The sequence below is a fragment of the Coptis chinensis genome, chromosome 5, assembly GCF_015680905.1.
Source record: "Coptis chinensis isolate HL-2020 chromosome 5, ASM1568090v1, whole genome shotgun sequence".
NCBI classification, from domain to species: domain Eukaryota; kingdom Viridiplantae; phylum Streptophyta; class Magnoliopsida; order Ranunculales; family Ranunculaceae; genus Coptis; species Coptis chinensis.
In genome coordinates this window covers 11,288,042-11,303,096 of record NC_141460.1, presented here as the reverse complement: position 1 = coordinate 11,303,096, position 15,055 = coordinate 11,288,042, and the positions used below count along the sequence as shown (strand labels likewise).

The 15,055-nt window shown below is 36.0% G+C and overlaps 1 protein-coding gene across 8 annotated transcripts; it reads left to right on the top strand.

Annotated features, from left to right (window-relative positions):
• Positions 1-2,796: 2,796 nt before the first annotated feature.
• LOC147496664 (agamous-like MADS-box protein AGL11) lies at positions 2,797-13,707 on the top strand. 8 transcript variants are annotated; one of them, XM_086559613.1, is made up of 11 exons: positions 2,797-3,109; positions 3,234-3,315; positions 5,068-5,129; positions 5,227-5,326; positions 5,616-5,657; positions 5,921-5,956; positions 6,323-8,242; positions 9,917-9,960; positions 10,909-11,001; positions 11,094-11,277; positions 13,425-13,707. In XM_086559613.1, exons 1-7 carry the CDS (start codon positions 2,928-2,930, stop codon positions 6,332-6,334), a joined length of 516 nt encoding a protein of 171 aa, XP_086415739.1. In that variant the 5' UTR covers positions 2,797-2,927; the 3' UTR covers positions 6,335-8,242; positions 9,917-9,960; positions 10,909-11,001; positions 11,094-11,277; positions 13,425-13,707. The 8 variants fall into 8 exon arrangements, 7 of the variants coding, with proteins under 7 accessions (XP_086415739.1, XP_086415741.1, XP_086415740.1 ...); XM_086559610.1 differs by having other exon boundaries at positions 2,799-3,109; positions 5,915-5,956; positions 10,985-11,001; XM_086559608.1 differs by having other exon boundaries at positions 2,799-3,109; positions 5,915-5,956.
• Positions 13,708-15,055: the final 1,348 nt, after the last annotated feature.

Genomic DNA, 15,055 nt, shown 5'->3' with positions numbered 1-15,055 from the left:
TTAACGGAAAACCAAAATCTGGTTGCAACTGAATTAAACTCAAATCAGAAATTAACTAACGGGAAATCAGAAATTGGATGTAAATGCATTGAAATAACCTCAAAAAATAGTTAACTGGAAATCGGAAGTCGGATGTAACTGCATCGCACTGACCTCAAAGTATAAATGTCCATTTTTTTAGCTTTCTCACACGAGTAATTACGAGTAATTAGGAACCCAAAACGAAAGTGAGTTTATAAAAATAGACTCTTACATGTATACAAATTGTATAGAAATTGTAAACTATCGAACTAACCTAAAAAAACAATTAACGGGAAATCAGAAACTGGATGTAGATGTATTGAACTAACCTCAAAGAGTAATTAATGGGAGATTGGAACCTTGATGCAAATGCAATGAGTTAATCTCAAGTACTAATTAATGAAACATCGAAAACTGGATGCAACTTGACTGAATTAACTTTAATGAATAACTAACTAGAAATCATAAAGTGGATGCAATTGCATTGAACTAACCTCAAATAATAATTAATGGGAAATCGGAAACTTGATGCAACTGCATTGAACTAACCTCAAAGAATAATTAATGAGAATTTGGAAACTGGATGCAACGTACTATACATTAAACTAATCTCAAAGAATAATTAATGCAAAATCAGAAACTTGATGCAAATGCATTAAACTAATAACCCTGAAATATATTTGTATTATATGTAGGGAGAATAAATGTCTTGACAAATATAGTTTTGCATTTTAAATAGTGTTTATCATAATTCTTTTATTGTGATTGGGAATGCCTTGATATTCAAGTAACTTCAATATTATCTTCGCCACATTGGGCAATCTCACAAAACTTCAATTAAATATATATTGTTAAACCTAACAATAAAAAGATCGAAGTCGATGAGTTTTATCAAGGTTTGATGCTTTCTTTTTATAGAGAATAGTGCAAGAAATTTAAATGAGTAATTAATATAATTTTCATATCTCATAGCTATGTATAGTTGCTAATATTTTTTAGAATAATTTAATATAACGACACCCATTCATAGGACACGTTCGTGTGATAAATATTTTCAAGTGGGAGTAGTGTATTCTTTGAGGATATGGAAACAATCAATCTGTTCTAATGATTTGTACACATTAGTACATAAGCTGAGCAGTGATGATTTACCGTTAAATCATCATAAATCTAATAAAACTATTATACAAGCTAGATCGAGTTTAAGATAATTCCATTTGAAAATTACGGATTAATATCTTAAACCACAAAGTGAAGAGACTATCTCAATTTGATCCCTTAGTTTCCAAGTACTTATGCACCATAATCCCTGCTCATTAACGTATTTCGGTTTATTTTTAATAAAAATATATTCTGATTCGAAAATTTACCGCTAAATCACTATAAATCTAAGAAAACTATTATACAAGCTAGATTGAGTTTAAGATAATTCTATTTGAAAATTACAGATTAATATCCTAAACCACAAAGTGAAGAGGCTATCTCAATTTGATCTCTTAGTTTCAAAGTACTTATGCACCATAATCGCTGCTAATTAACGTATTTCGGTTTATTTTCAATAAAAATATATTCTGATTCGAAAATTTGCCGCTAAATCACCATAAATCTAAAAAAAACTATTATACAAGTTAGATTGAATTTAAGATAATTATATTTGAAAATTATAGATTAATATCCTAAACTACAAAGTGAAGAGACTACCTCAATTTGATCTCTTAGTTTCCAAGTACTTATGCACCATAATCGCTGCTAATTAACGTATTTCGATTTATTTTCAATAAAAATATATTCTGATTCGAAAATTTGCCGCTAAATCACCATAAATATAAGAAAATTATTATACAAGTTAGATCGAGTTTAAGATAATTCTATTTGAAAATTATGGATTAATATCATAAACCACAAAGTGAAGAGGCTATCTCAATTTGATCTCTTAGTTTCCAAATACTTATACACCATAATCGCTGCTCATTAACGTATTTCGGTATATTTTCAATAAAAATATATTCTGATTTGAAAATTTGTGTGAAATATTTTGTAAAACTTTTTCAGCACACAAAATATTTAATAGATCCCGAGCGTATGCCCGGGTCCAAAATCTAGTATATGCTATTGAGGTGATCTAATTGGTAGACAGCAAATTGAGGTTCCACCTTGTTGCTTTTGAAAGTGGCACAAACGTTGCAGACCCGGGATGTCTTCTCGACTGTTTTGCGGTTTTATTTTGCTTCAATTATTCATAAATAGAGGCTTGCATAAATATGGCATTTTGGTAAAATCGTAGAAAGTGAGGGCAAGTTTAACGCATGAGCAGATAATGGCGTCATATCTCAACAACCTGATGTTTACCAAATTACCAGTGTAAAGAACCTTGAGTTCCAAGTTGTTTCTATTAAAGTCTTCAATGTGGAAAGTGCATGGTGTCTCATATATATATATATATATATATATATGAGATATATATAGGGAGGGATAGAAAGTGCACATTATGGTGCAAAAATCATGGACTTAAAAGTTGAATTAAGGGCTGATTTTTTGTAGATATGATCTATATAGCTTATTTAAAGAAATCTAACATTATAACATGCAATTCACAAAACTTTTAGACCATTAGATGAAAAGTTCAAAATGAAGACAAATGAACACTAATTTTTACATGGTTAGACATATCCAAATATTATGATTTTTGTGAGAATGGTCTTTGGGAGATCATTCCACAAAAATTAGGCCTTAATTATCGAAAACTATAATTATATCCCTCCCCATATATATATATATATATATATATTGTCGCCTTCATCCACACAATTCCTTACCAATTGTAGGTCAAGTTTATTTCATTAGCTACATTTTCCTCTCGTCTCAGTTACATTCTATTCTACTTTGAACTTGATTCTGTTGCTATTATGGGAAGAGGAAAAGTAGAGCTGAAAAGAATCGAGAATACAACAAGTAGGCAGGTCACCTTCTCTAAGAGACGAAATGGACTTCTCAAGAAAGCTTTTGAGCTCTCTATCCTCTGTGATGCTGAAGTTGCTCTTGTTATCATCTCACCTACTGACAAACGTTTTCAGTTTTCTAGTCACGAGTGAGTTCAATGATTAATCCTTTTGAGTAATAAATGGATTTGAATCACCCTCATGCATGGAATCGTATATTCGTTTACATAACTTTCATTTGTTCTGTGTTTATTCTTCGATATTGTTTTATAGCATAGGTAGGACCATTGAGCGATATCGTAGTGAAGTAGCAGGATTGCCTCAACCTTCTGATCAGAGTTCTAGATCCGTTGAGGTAATTCTATACATGCATGATCTGATCTGAACTTGTTCTGTGCCTAGTTAACATGATCATAATTAAGTATATATGCAAACAAAATATATAATTAAGACTGTTTAACTTGCAAATAAGAAGTGTACGTATGTGGTTCCAAATACTCATCCCAAGCTCTGCCTATCAGCTGCTTACCTACCCAAAAGATAATCGATCAGTTGGCTTACCTAAAAAATGCCTTCTGGCCGGGATTATTAGTTTTTGACTTTTGATCGACTAGGGTCAATATATATACTTTCCTGTGTATTATGTACAAAGTGTATCCTTTGTCATTCTAATTTTATTGAGATTTCTAGCGTAATTAGGGGAAAATACGGTCATAACAGGATAGCCAGCAGCAATTAATATACTGTTGCCACACACTATTTGTCCAAGCGACCAGATATTATCGCAATTTCTACAAGTGATGGCCTTGCCTTGGACTCGATCTCCCAGCAGTTAGACTCCTCGAGGATCGGAAAGGATCCAGACCCGAGACTTCACCACGGACAGAATTGGAGATGGAGCATTGGCAACTGGGGGTGATCAGGCTCCACGATATAACCAGGTCTTTCATTAGGTGCTAAATAGTATAGTTGTATGACAATTAATTGGACTCAGTACCCAGATCTCCCCACAGGGAAAGACATACCAACTGCACTCCGTACCTACTGCAGCATGTAGTGTGTGGCTTATATAATAGACTGACCCAGTTCCTAGAAACAGGGACATCCTTATGCATAGGAATTGAAAAGACAAGGTAACATATATTGTACATATAGGAACTTAACATATACATAAAGGACATGGACATCCACTACTATTAATTCTTGTTTATCCAATGGGAGCCGAGGAAGGGCACCTAATCACCTATACTGTCTCCCCCGGAGCTTGTTTATTAGGTTGTGTTTGTTTAAAGAATCATTGGTTTTTAAAAGCAAATAAGAGTAGTAATAGCTTAGAGAATCACGATTACATTAGACACGCGGGAGAGGGAGATAGCGGATCGATGGTTTCCTTAAGAACAGATGGCACTACCTCCTCTCAGGTCCCTCCTAAAAACATCGCACTACATATACCTCTTTTCTGCTTTTTCCATGAATCAACATTTAGTAAACCAATTAAGATCAACCTTAAAATAATAGTAAGTTATTTTGTTGTTGAAATTTCAGAAATTTCAGTATTATAACTAAAGTTGGATCGAAGACATAATTTTCGAAATCCGCTCAAAGGAAATTTCAGTTTCCTAATCCACCATAATGGGACCTATTATTACTACTACTTAAGAATTGACATACTTGTAATATAAATTAAGCGAAAGTGTTTGACAGAATATGACTAGGGGAAACAATGCACATGGCAAGAGAGAAAAGCTCGCTAGACATTGTCCGGTGATCTGAAAAAAGGAAATGGATCATTCAATCATAAAAAGAGTAACATAAGCTCCATGGGGAAAGTTAATCTAAAATATTAAGCGGCGATTCTTTGATGCGAGGAGAACAAATTAAGGATTCAGATAATATTAAATGTGATATTTGAGAAACTCTTTAAGTGTATGAATTTATTGTTAGAGAGCTTTTTAAGTCGAATACCTGCTTTATGATGCGTCAAGTCATAACACCACATTTGCCATGTATGATACCTTTGAAACATGTCATTTCCATATAGTGTGAGAAGCTTAAACCTAGTTATGGTATAGCTATCATTTTCATCTCTCCACTGTATATATTGCAGTCTTGGAGAACAGAAATTGAGGAATTGAAGAAAGCAATAGACGAGATGGAGGCCAGAAATATGTACGATAGATTTACAGCTTCAATATATGTTATATGTAATGTAAATGCAACATGCGTTATATCCTATTAGTAATTCCTTTTTTTTCCCCACCTGTAGGCACTTCGCTGGGGATAATTTACTATCCTTGGATATCAAAGATTTGAAACAACTCGAGCGACAACTAAAAACTGGAGTGGAACGTATTCGTGCTAGAAAGGTGAATGACAGTACATTTTAAATATTCAACCATGCGCCCATGACCCTAACAGACATTTAGTTTGATTATATTATTCGTCTTTTGGAGTGATCGATGGCAATAAGACTTACAGGTTCCTAATGTGCAGAGTACATGCGCTAGTGAGAATTCCAGTTGCTGATAAATAACTCACAATATAGTAATCAAATAAATGCAAGTAGATAGCTATTTTTTCAGAATCTCTTTATTAACATTATATTATAAACAAAGGTCACAATTATCTAATCCGCCTTGTAATCATTTGCAACAGAGGCGTATAATCTTGGAGCATACTAGCCTGTTGAAGAGAAAGGTGTGTCTCTATCTTCGTACCTTTCCAATATATTCTTGCCTTAGTACCATAGTGAGGTTAACTCCATACTAAATTATGGAGAATAGTCATGAGAGATGGTCACAATTATCCAATCCGCCTTCAAGTTCTTTGAACGCACTTTTCGGATACAATTATGTATGATCTGATTATGTTTGGCTCATGGCCGCAGTTTATTTCTTTAGTGGTATGAAATTGGTAATCATACAGTTTGCTAAATTATTTTGATATTGCTGTAGCAAAAGGCTTTGGAGGACGAGAATGCTTATCTTAGAAAAAGTGTAAGAAGCATCATCCACTTTCTTTCAGATATGTGTTTTTATCGTTGTAATTTGTGCCTATAAACAATAAGTATATGACCACGCTTTAGTCGATTTGGTTAGGCTGTTAGACCGGCCATAGGAAGATCTAGGGGACGGTGTTCTGTAGATTATTGAACAAAAGCTAGAGTTAGTAGAGGTAGTCAACTTAAAATTGTTCACATTAGGCCTTGGTGCCAAGTTAAAACATGGAGAGGATCCATTGAGTATGTCACTCTGAAACTCCTCTGTCATCTCCGTAGATGATGCTTCTTATCTGTGGATACATTTTCAATCATCATTATTGCCAATTGCGCTGCTTACAGCTTTGCTTCTTCTGGCTTTCAGCTCTTCCAGTAAGCAGCAAGGAGGTTGGAGGGGTGGCTTATTAGCACCCCGTCTACAATGACATTGTGAGGGACCTGAAGGATTTGAAGTTTCATAATTTGATGTATCCAAAAAAAACTTAATTGCGAGTTCTAGTTTGTATTTGTATATTTTGGTGCACAGTATGTCTTCTTTGCAATGACGGTTCCTACCTAAGAATGAAGCCACGCCGCAGCCCCGGACTTAAAGATAGTTGTACAATTTGATGTAAATAAAAAGCCAAAAAGAAAGACACCAAAATCTGAGTACTGATAAAAGTTGAGACTTGAGAGTGAAACATTAATGTGCTATGGCCTATGTACGTGGAACTGTCTTGTTTGATTGGTTAATCCAGGTTAACCTTGTCCCTAGGGCGCAACTCTGTTTTTTGGGTTTTGCTGGGGTCTGGGATTTTGGCTGCTTCCCTAGTCCTGGTATGTATGCTAGTGTTAAACTAATAGAAGTCTGATTTCACAAAAAACCAATTTTCCAACTAACAAAGTCACCTTTCAGTTGTTTGTAAAAGGCAACTTAAATATATACAATAAAACAAACCACAAAACACTCAGCTCGGATACTGCAGTTTCGCCAATCTATGAAATAACTTAACTGGTGCGTCAGTCATGATCAAGCAAGCAAAATGTGGTAAGAAAGAACACTGCTAGGGAATCATCACCACTGCATATATGTCTGACACTTATTTTAGAACGCGATCTGATCTGAATCAACTTTTTCTTGCCTAAACCGCTCTCGAACATTAGAGATGTATGCTGCAGCCCTTCGATCCACTGTTTCATCTGCAGTGGCAAGTCCAGCACCATGGGAGCCATAATTATCCACACCAATCGAGTCATGTTCACTATCTGACGATTTTACATGAGATATTTTATGCACTGGAGGAGGAATAGCAAACTCCTTGTCAAAGTGGAAACTAGTAGCAGAAGCATTTGAAGAAATTGCACTAGGCTTAACATCGCTACATTTTTTCATAATGGAGGAAGGCTTGGATGATTTAGTGAACGACATTCCTTTAACGAACCCTCTGAGCATACCATTTGACTCCATTCCGAGTCTTTTAATCAGATGTTGAGTTTTTCATTTTACTAAAGATCTACTTATAGTGGTTTGCTTGTTAGTACTTTGCAGTGCTATCTAAAAGCCTTTGAGATGCGATAGACATGAACCTTTTGATGGGCAGTGGGACCAAAGCTAATTAAGTAGTATCTAGCTACATTCCTAGAATGCATGTGGGAAAAGTTCTAAAGGTGGTCAGATATATTCCTATCTACCATTTTCTTAGGAACTTTAAAGATATGGAATATATGGCTACTTCATTCTGGAATTTTCTTAGCCCTAAGATGAGTTCTCAACATCTTTTCCTATTCACTATCATCAAATTGTATAAGTCCATTCATATTGTATCAAGTGTCCAAACTAGAAAATTTCAACAAAATTTTCGCATCTGCTTGACATATTGTCACGAACCTTTAATTTTTCAAGACAGAGGTAGTACACTCTTCCATGAACCTTGACCAAAAGACAATCACATTTGCTAATCTTGGTTAAGTATTATATCAGTGGAAATTGGCTGTGTGCACCGTCCATATTCAGTGGATGGAGTTTTATCCCAAGAACCGTACCTCCTAATCCACAATCCACTTAAGAATTATCACCTACATACTCTAGGAATCTTGTAAAGCAAAATATAGGAGTATACTGGGAATCTCGTTGGTGATTCTGATAAGGCAAAAGTTAAACGGGCCTGGACGTGGGGCAAAAAGTTCGGGTTGGCCCGCCCAAGTTGCACCACTGTTCGTACGTCAACCCAAAAGCCCATTTCGCTAGTTTTGGTTATCGTCATTCCGGATTGCAAGCAAGATCTTCTCATATTGATCCAGTAAAGTAAGCTGCTACTTAAATCTCATTAAATAGGATTTCTTTTAAGATTGGTCCATATTATAAACTTGACTATTGAAGTTTTAATGTTATTCTGTTTCCTATTCGTTAGTTATTATTACTGTCACTTATGAAACACGACTTGCCGCATCATCCATGATCCATGTACACTAAACTGCCATTTCATAGTTTACAGGTCCGGTCCCCTGTTTAGTCGACTCAACTGAAATTGAAATTGATAGTATAGTAGTTGGTTCTCTCCCTGGTTTAAGTCCCCAAGTTATTGATCTTTAGGCCTGTAGCATTGGTGAACTACTGTAGAATATCCTTGACCACCTGCATTGAGTTAACATTACCCTTAGAACAGTAGGTCATCTGCAAACTGCAAAGCACATATTCATGACCTTGGTATACCTACAATATGATGTGCAGTCCTACCAGCATTCAAATCCTGTAGTAATAAGTAACTTAAAAACTCCATAACAAGGACAAAAGGATAGGGGAAAATGAGATCTGCATGTCTAAATAAGACAGATTTGAGGTACAGAAGCATACTGGATTACTGGATCATATTCACTAAGGCGGCAACAACAGACATCGTTTTATTGGAGATGATTTTTGAAATAATACATTATATATAGGCAATGTTGCAACAGGATATGGGTCTATAGTCCATTATTTTGGATGGATTTGGGATTTTTGGATCTAGGCGTATAAGCGTAGAGCTAGGGCATTTAGTCATAGAATCGGTTCGAAGAATAATTAGGCATAAATAGCCATCTCCGCCAGAGGCTGTATACATATCCTTTAGTCTGCTGTTAAGTATCTAATAATTCAGTTTTTTCAATAAAATTGCTCACCTACAATTTGTCAAACAATGCATGGTCTAAGTTTCTTCCCAGGATATCTTTATAGCGTTCCAATATCAGCACCTGCTCCTCTAGCTTTGTTCCTTGAGAACCATGAATAAACCAGATTTTGTTCCTACCTTTGTTCTCTTTAATGACTTTGTGAAAATAAGTTCCATTTCCACTCATATTCCATCTCGAGTAAATTTGCTGTAGTCCAGCGTGGGTTGTTTCTCTCTGATAATAAGGTCTGATCCGTAGGTAGTACTTGAAGCTTTGTCTGAACTTTAGATAACTTGCACCTAGCAGCCTCTGTTCTCTTACTAAACTCTGTCTGGGTAGTTATTGACTGCAGATGCCCATTAATTTCTTCAGTTTCTCAGTTATTAGAATAGATATAGTGTTGTCTGCAATCTGCATATCCCAAGAACGCTTAATAGTATCAAGAACGTGGGTTGCAAGGTCCATGCGACAGAAACTAAATCAATGTCTTTTGATTGTATCTGTACCGTGATAAGGTCTGATACACCTTGTTGAAGAAACTCTGCAGCAGACCTGCATTCTTAGTGTTACTGCTTACTAGCATAAACATTAGTGAGCAAAAATACCTGATTGGTGGGCTATAAAGTTACGTCGGAGTGCAACATTTGAGAGGTAAGTTGTAAGTTGTAACTGTCACAAAACTGCAATTCAAAAATAGCTAAACTCTTCCCGAAGGATCTGATGCATAAATGTGTATGTAGGCAGAGCACAGCATCAAATTTGTCTCTTCTAACCTTGGTCTTCTAACTTGTACTATATGTGGCACCATGACATGCTTTGCCGAAAGAAGGAAACTTTCGCGGAAGATTGCAAGATTTTCTCATTACAATTGAAGTAAGCAGCTACTTAAACCTCATTCACAAGTTTATTTTACAATTTTCCATGTTAGAATTTGACTATCATTCTTTTTATGTTTTATTTTGTATTGGTGCACTGCTTCTTATATTTGTGATTCCTCAAAGTATTTTCTTTTATTTATGATTTTAGTTATAGACGAGATATAATCATATTCAACCATCTTTTTCCTTTTTCAATTTCACATTTAATTCTAATATTGAAAAAAAGAAAAGTAATCTTTACACTACCCCAAAGATTTTTATAGACTAATTCGTCAAGCATCCTATACAGTTTCACAGAAAAGTGTCCAGTGGTTGCTTATGGTGAACAAGCAGCATGGAATTAAGTTCTGACTTTTAGCGAAGATGGTCTTGATATCATGAAGGTTGTCATATTGAAGTTAGGGCCTTTTAATGAGTTTTCATAGTTCTTTTAATGAAATATTCTATTTGGTATGATTCTCTCCATGATGTCAATATCTCCCTTGGTCGAGATTATCCTCACTAATTAAGCAACCGTTGGAAACTTTTGTGCCAGAACAGTCTTCAACACGGTAGTTTACTTTATAGACACCCATCTTTTCCCCCTCTCTCCTCCACTACTGCATCTACCATCACTACTTATTTTTGTTTCAGAAGAGCTGAGTGTTAGAAGCACTTGTACTGCAGGAGTTTCTTTATACATCTTGTTTTTTCCATTATTTTGGACAACCCAACCGATTTGACTTCAAGTAGATGTGCCTGCAGTGGAAAACCAAGAGTATATGAAATGAAATATTATTATGGACCCATGACTAAACTAATCCCATCGCTAGTGTACGTGGAGTAGTGGGAATATATTCAAATGTGTCACAGGTCACAACTTTTTCGTGGTGTAGTACATTAGGTGTTTGCATAGGTGGTGATTTGGCAGCTGAAGATTCAATGAACTATGACTCTGTTGTAGGTGCATGCCTTTAAACATTGGCCTGACATTCGCACAAATTTTTCCTCAAACTGTAGACGTCTTGACCCTGGCTTAGATCACTTTCTGGTGCAGGTAACTCTCTCAGAACACTTGTTCACCTGGAATTTAAACATCAATGGATTAAAAGTGTTGTTTATGCTCTCTTCATTTTCATGTTAAAAAAGAATTCATTATGTTGGACAAGTCAACATCAACTCAGCCCACTGGTTTGAAGACAAATGTTTTATGGGGATGGTGCTTTATTGTGTTTGGCTGCATGTCCTTTCTGGGTTTTATCTATGCAGCCGTTCTTTCTAAGCTTCTTCCACCATCTGATAATCCGGTTCTATCAGCTATTCAGAAAGACAGGTAATATTAGTAGTCGTGTTTTTTCAAATCTACTAAATTTAGCTTGGCTATTAGAATGCACTCATTCATGCATAAATTGGTTCAATTGCTTCAGAATGAAATTTGTATTACTGTTGGATGCTATGTTGTTTAGGCATGTGTGCTATGTGCGTACGTAATATCGTGAAACTGTATATTGTCCATGTTGCTTGCTCATTGAGATTGTAGATTTGCTAGCATGATGCATCTTGTTTTCCATCCGTGGTCCAGCAAGTAGAAACTTAGCACATATCTTAGAGATCAATCATAACAAGAACTCCCATGGGCAATACTTTTGCCCAATAAACAGTAACAGAAGCTACTACTGAGTGTACTAGTTGAAGCCTCCTTGCTTAAGCCAAAAACCTGGATTTCCAATTATTTATTCTTGTAGTGATCTTCTCCCGGGGGAAAGCACTCCCTAATACTAAGCCTCGAAGTCATGAGAGGTAGACCCAGAGGTGGCGGCCACCAACTGTAGGTCCATATATATATATATATAAACAAAGGCTCAATTATCATCTTGTGTCATGCCTCTAGCTGGAAAGTTGGTTTTGAGGGGGGTGAGTTGGAGCTTGTGTACTCCTTGAAAGTACATAGACTCTCTTTGGTATGCAATATAGTATCTATGTTTACAAAATATGAGTACATCGTTTGCAAGACTAATGTGAGTAATAAAAGATCTTTTACGTTTGGATGATATTTAAGTAGTTTTGTGTCCATTTCTTTCCGAGTAAGGATCTCAGATTCTCCATAATGAGAACAAACAAATAGGGAGACAAACGATCTCCTCGTCTTAAACCTCTTCGGCCATCTATAACCGATAGCTGCACCATTGATTAATAGAGAGAAAAGTAGAAGTATATTAAAACGAGAGCCAATTATTAACTTTTGAGCAGAAGGTTCTACCTCATTGGAATGAGCTCGATAGCCTCCAAGCTCAGAGTAGCATATGTTTTTTGAATTTCTAGCTTAATAAGTTAATAGAGCATCTTGCACTACCAGGCTTTATATTTTAACTCCATATTAGGTTGGAGAAGAAAGATCTGCTACAAAAGGCTTCATTTTCACTGCAATAAGCTTGGAAATACATTTGTAGGTGATGTTGCAGCAAGAAATTGGTCTGTAGTCTTCTACCTTTGTGGGTTTTGAGACTTTAGGAATCAGGCAGATAAGAGTGGAATTCAATCCTGCAGTGGTGGTGTTATGTGATAAGGCATAGTGAATAAATATTCAAAAGTCACTACCCACTTTATTCCAACACGCTGTGAAGAAGTGTGTATTGAATCCATCAGGCCTTGGTGCCTTTTTGTCGTCCATAGAGAACAATGCAATCTTTACTTTTTCATTTGTAGGCTCCGTCTCTAACTTGTTCTGTTGCAGTGTATCTAGTGTTTCCTAACCTCCATCTCCTCAAAAATTTACTTGTAGTTGTGCTCTCTGACTTGTACCCTACATTTGCTTTTAGTAAGGAATAGAGGCTCTAATAAATGAGTTGATATCAACATGCTTACATCCGTTTCTATCTTCTCCAGCCATGTGTTCCCCCTTCCTTTCTTTTCTTTGATGACTTAATGAAAATATGCATTTCTTTTGTCTCCAATAGTAATCACAGTCTGCTCTCTGTTTCAATTCAGCTTGTTCCTATCTTGCCAGTTCACAGTATCACATCTTGCCTGTTTTTCTGCAAGGGATAAGTTGTGACTTGTGACCTTGTCTAGGTTATGAGTTTGGTGGTGGAGTACGGGGTTGGAGATGGAAGGGATGATATGTTCAGCAGTAGGTAAATGAGGAGTAGTAGAAGTAGAGGATATGGGAAAGATGATGGTAAGAAAGCCTTAGGTTCCATGTTGTCACCGGTCAAATCGCCGGTAAGTGGGTGAGGTTTCATAGGAGAAATGCCTGAAGGTAATGCACGGTGGCGGGTAAAGAAGAGTTTCAAAGAACAGAAGGTGCTGGGGTTCGCTTCTAAAATCGCATTACCTCAATAACTCTCCAAAGTTCCAAGCCTGTCTATTATGAACTATTAATTTGAACTGCCGTTTATCAAGTAAATTTGATTTAGTAGATCACTGGAGTCTAGGATCTAATACTTTTTTCCATTATGGAATGGTTTTCTTATATAACAGGTACTACTGCATCCTGGTGCCAATAACACTTCCTGTCCTTGTGGTAGCTGTGTATTTTCATTGGCTTAGCATGAAGCTGTTCAAGCATGCATGATCTTATGTCCATACTTGGCGAAGTAAATTTTTGTGATTTCTCTTATGATCAGATTGTTGTGCTCGATTTGTCCTTTTGCCTTTCCCGTTTTTTAATCTTATTATATTTCTTATTGTATTTAGTGTAACTTTGTTGTTCGATTTACATTTTTATATTCATATAAGCAAGAAGTATTTCCTCTTGTGTCTACATGATTACTCAATGGTTTGTGAATCGAACAACATTGATTTCCTCACAGATAAGCTATGGTCTCCAATATCCTCACAGATTTCCCAACAGGTAGATAGTTACGTCTATTTTTGCTTTTGATGAACGACCTATTCTTTTCGTATGATCAATTTCGCAGTATTGAATAATAGAGTAGGATTCGATATTTTGTAGTTCAGCATTTGAGAGTTCTTTTCAAAGAGCTGAGCATTGTTTTAGAAGAATAGTAGGTACATAGAAACAGGCAGTTAGTGTCAAACATCGGATAGATCCCTTCTGCCATGTGAGCAATGAGATTTCTGCGACATCAACCGTAGGCTTTGATGTCGCCTGTGTATTTTAAGTTTGTCTAACTTCCAAGTTCCAAGGATGGGAAACAAAACCTTCTGCCTCTTGAATGTTAGTTACACGCACTTACACCTGCGTATATGGGACTATTCCATCATTTTTCCAACAGGGTATGGAGAACTACCTGGAAACAGTTGGTGAACCTGAAATTTACTGAACTGCGCGTCTCAAACTGTCATTTTTTTTTAACCTTTTAACTGGGACCGCACCCCTGAGCAATAGTTGTTTGTCAAGCATGTTAGACACAGCAACACTTGAACCAATACACGGGTTTCCACCGAACAGGCAAATTTTAATCTCTCTATTTATCTAATTGAGAAGTACCTCCCTCACTGAAATTATAACCAGCTCCCTTTTTATTAATAATTTAGAAACCACCCCCCCCCCTCCCCTTTTTCAATTAGCCCCCCACTGTTTTTATTCCACACAATCAGAATCCATTGAAACCATACTACCTATCGATCTTGAAAGACCGGTTTGAACACTGAACAACTGATGTGTAGCTCAGTTTGCATACTTGTACACGTTACAAAGGAAAGGCAATAATGCGTGCATGTTAAATTATGCCATACTGGTATCAAGACCATGCAAATTCTCAAATACCACGGCTCACGTTTGGTTCAATTTTATAATTAACAACATGTTTCTTATTGATCAAGCACAGAGGCGTTTTTTTATTTTATTTTGATAGTGGGAACCGTGAGTAATTCACAGGTACCTAATTCATTCATTATTTAAAAGTTGGTTTAAAAACCTATTACATATTTCCGGTTAAGCTAGCAGTGTCTTACTAGTTTTCAAACCCGTCCTACGAACGGGTGTCGTTATATTAAATTATTTTAAAAAATATTAGCAATTATGCAGAGCTATGAGATGTATATGAAAATTATATTAATCACTCATTCAAATTTCTTGTACCACTCTCAATAAAAAGAAACACCAAACCTTGATAAAATCTATCGACTTCTTTTAGTTATTAGGT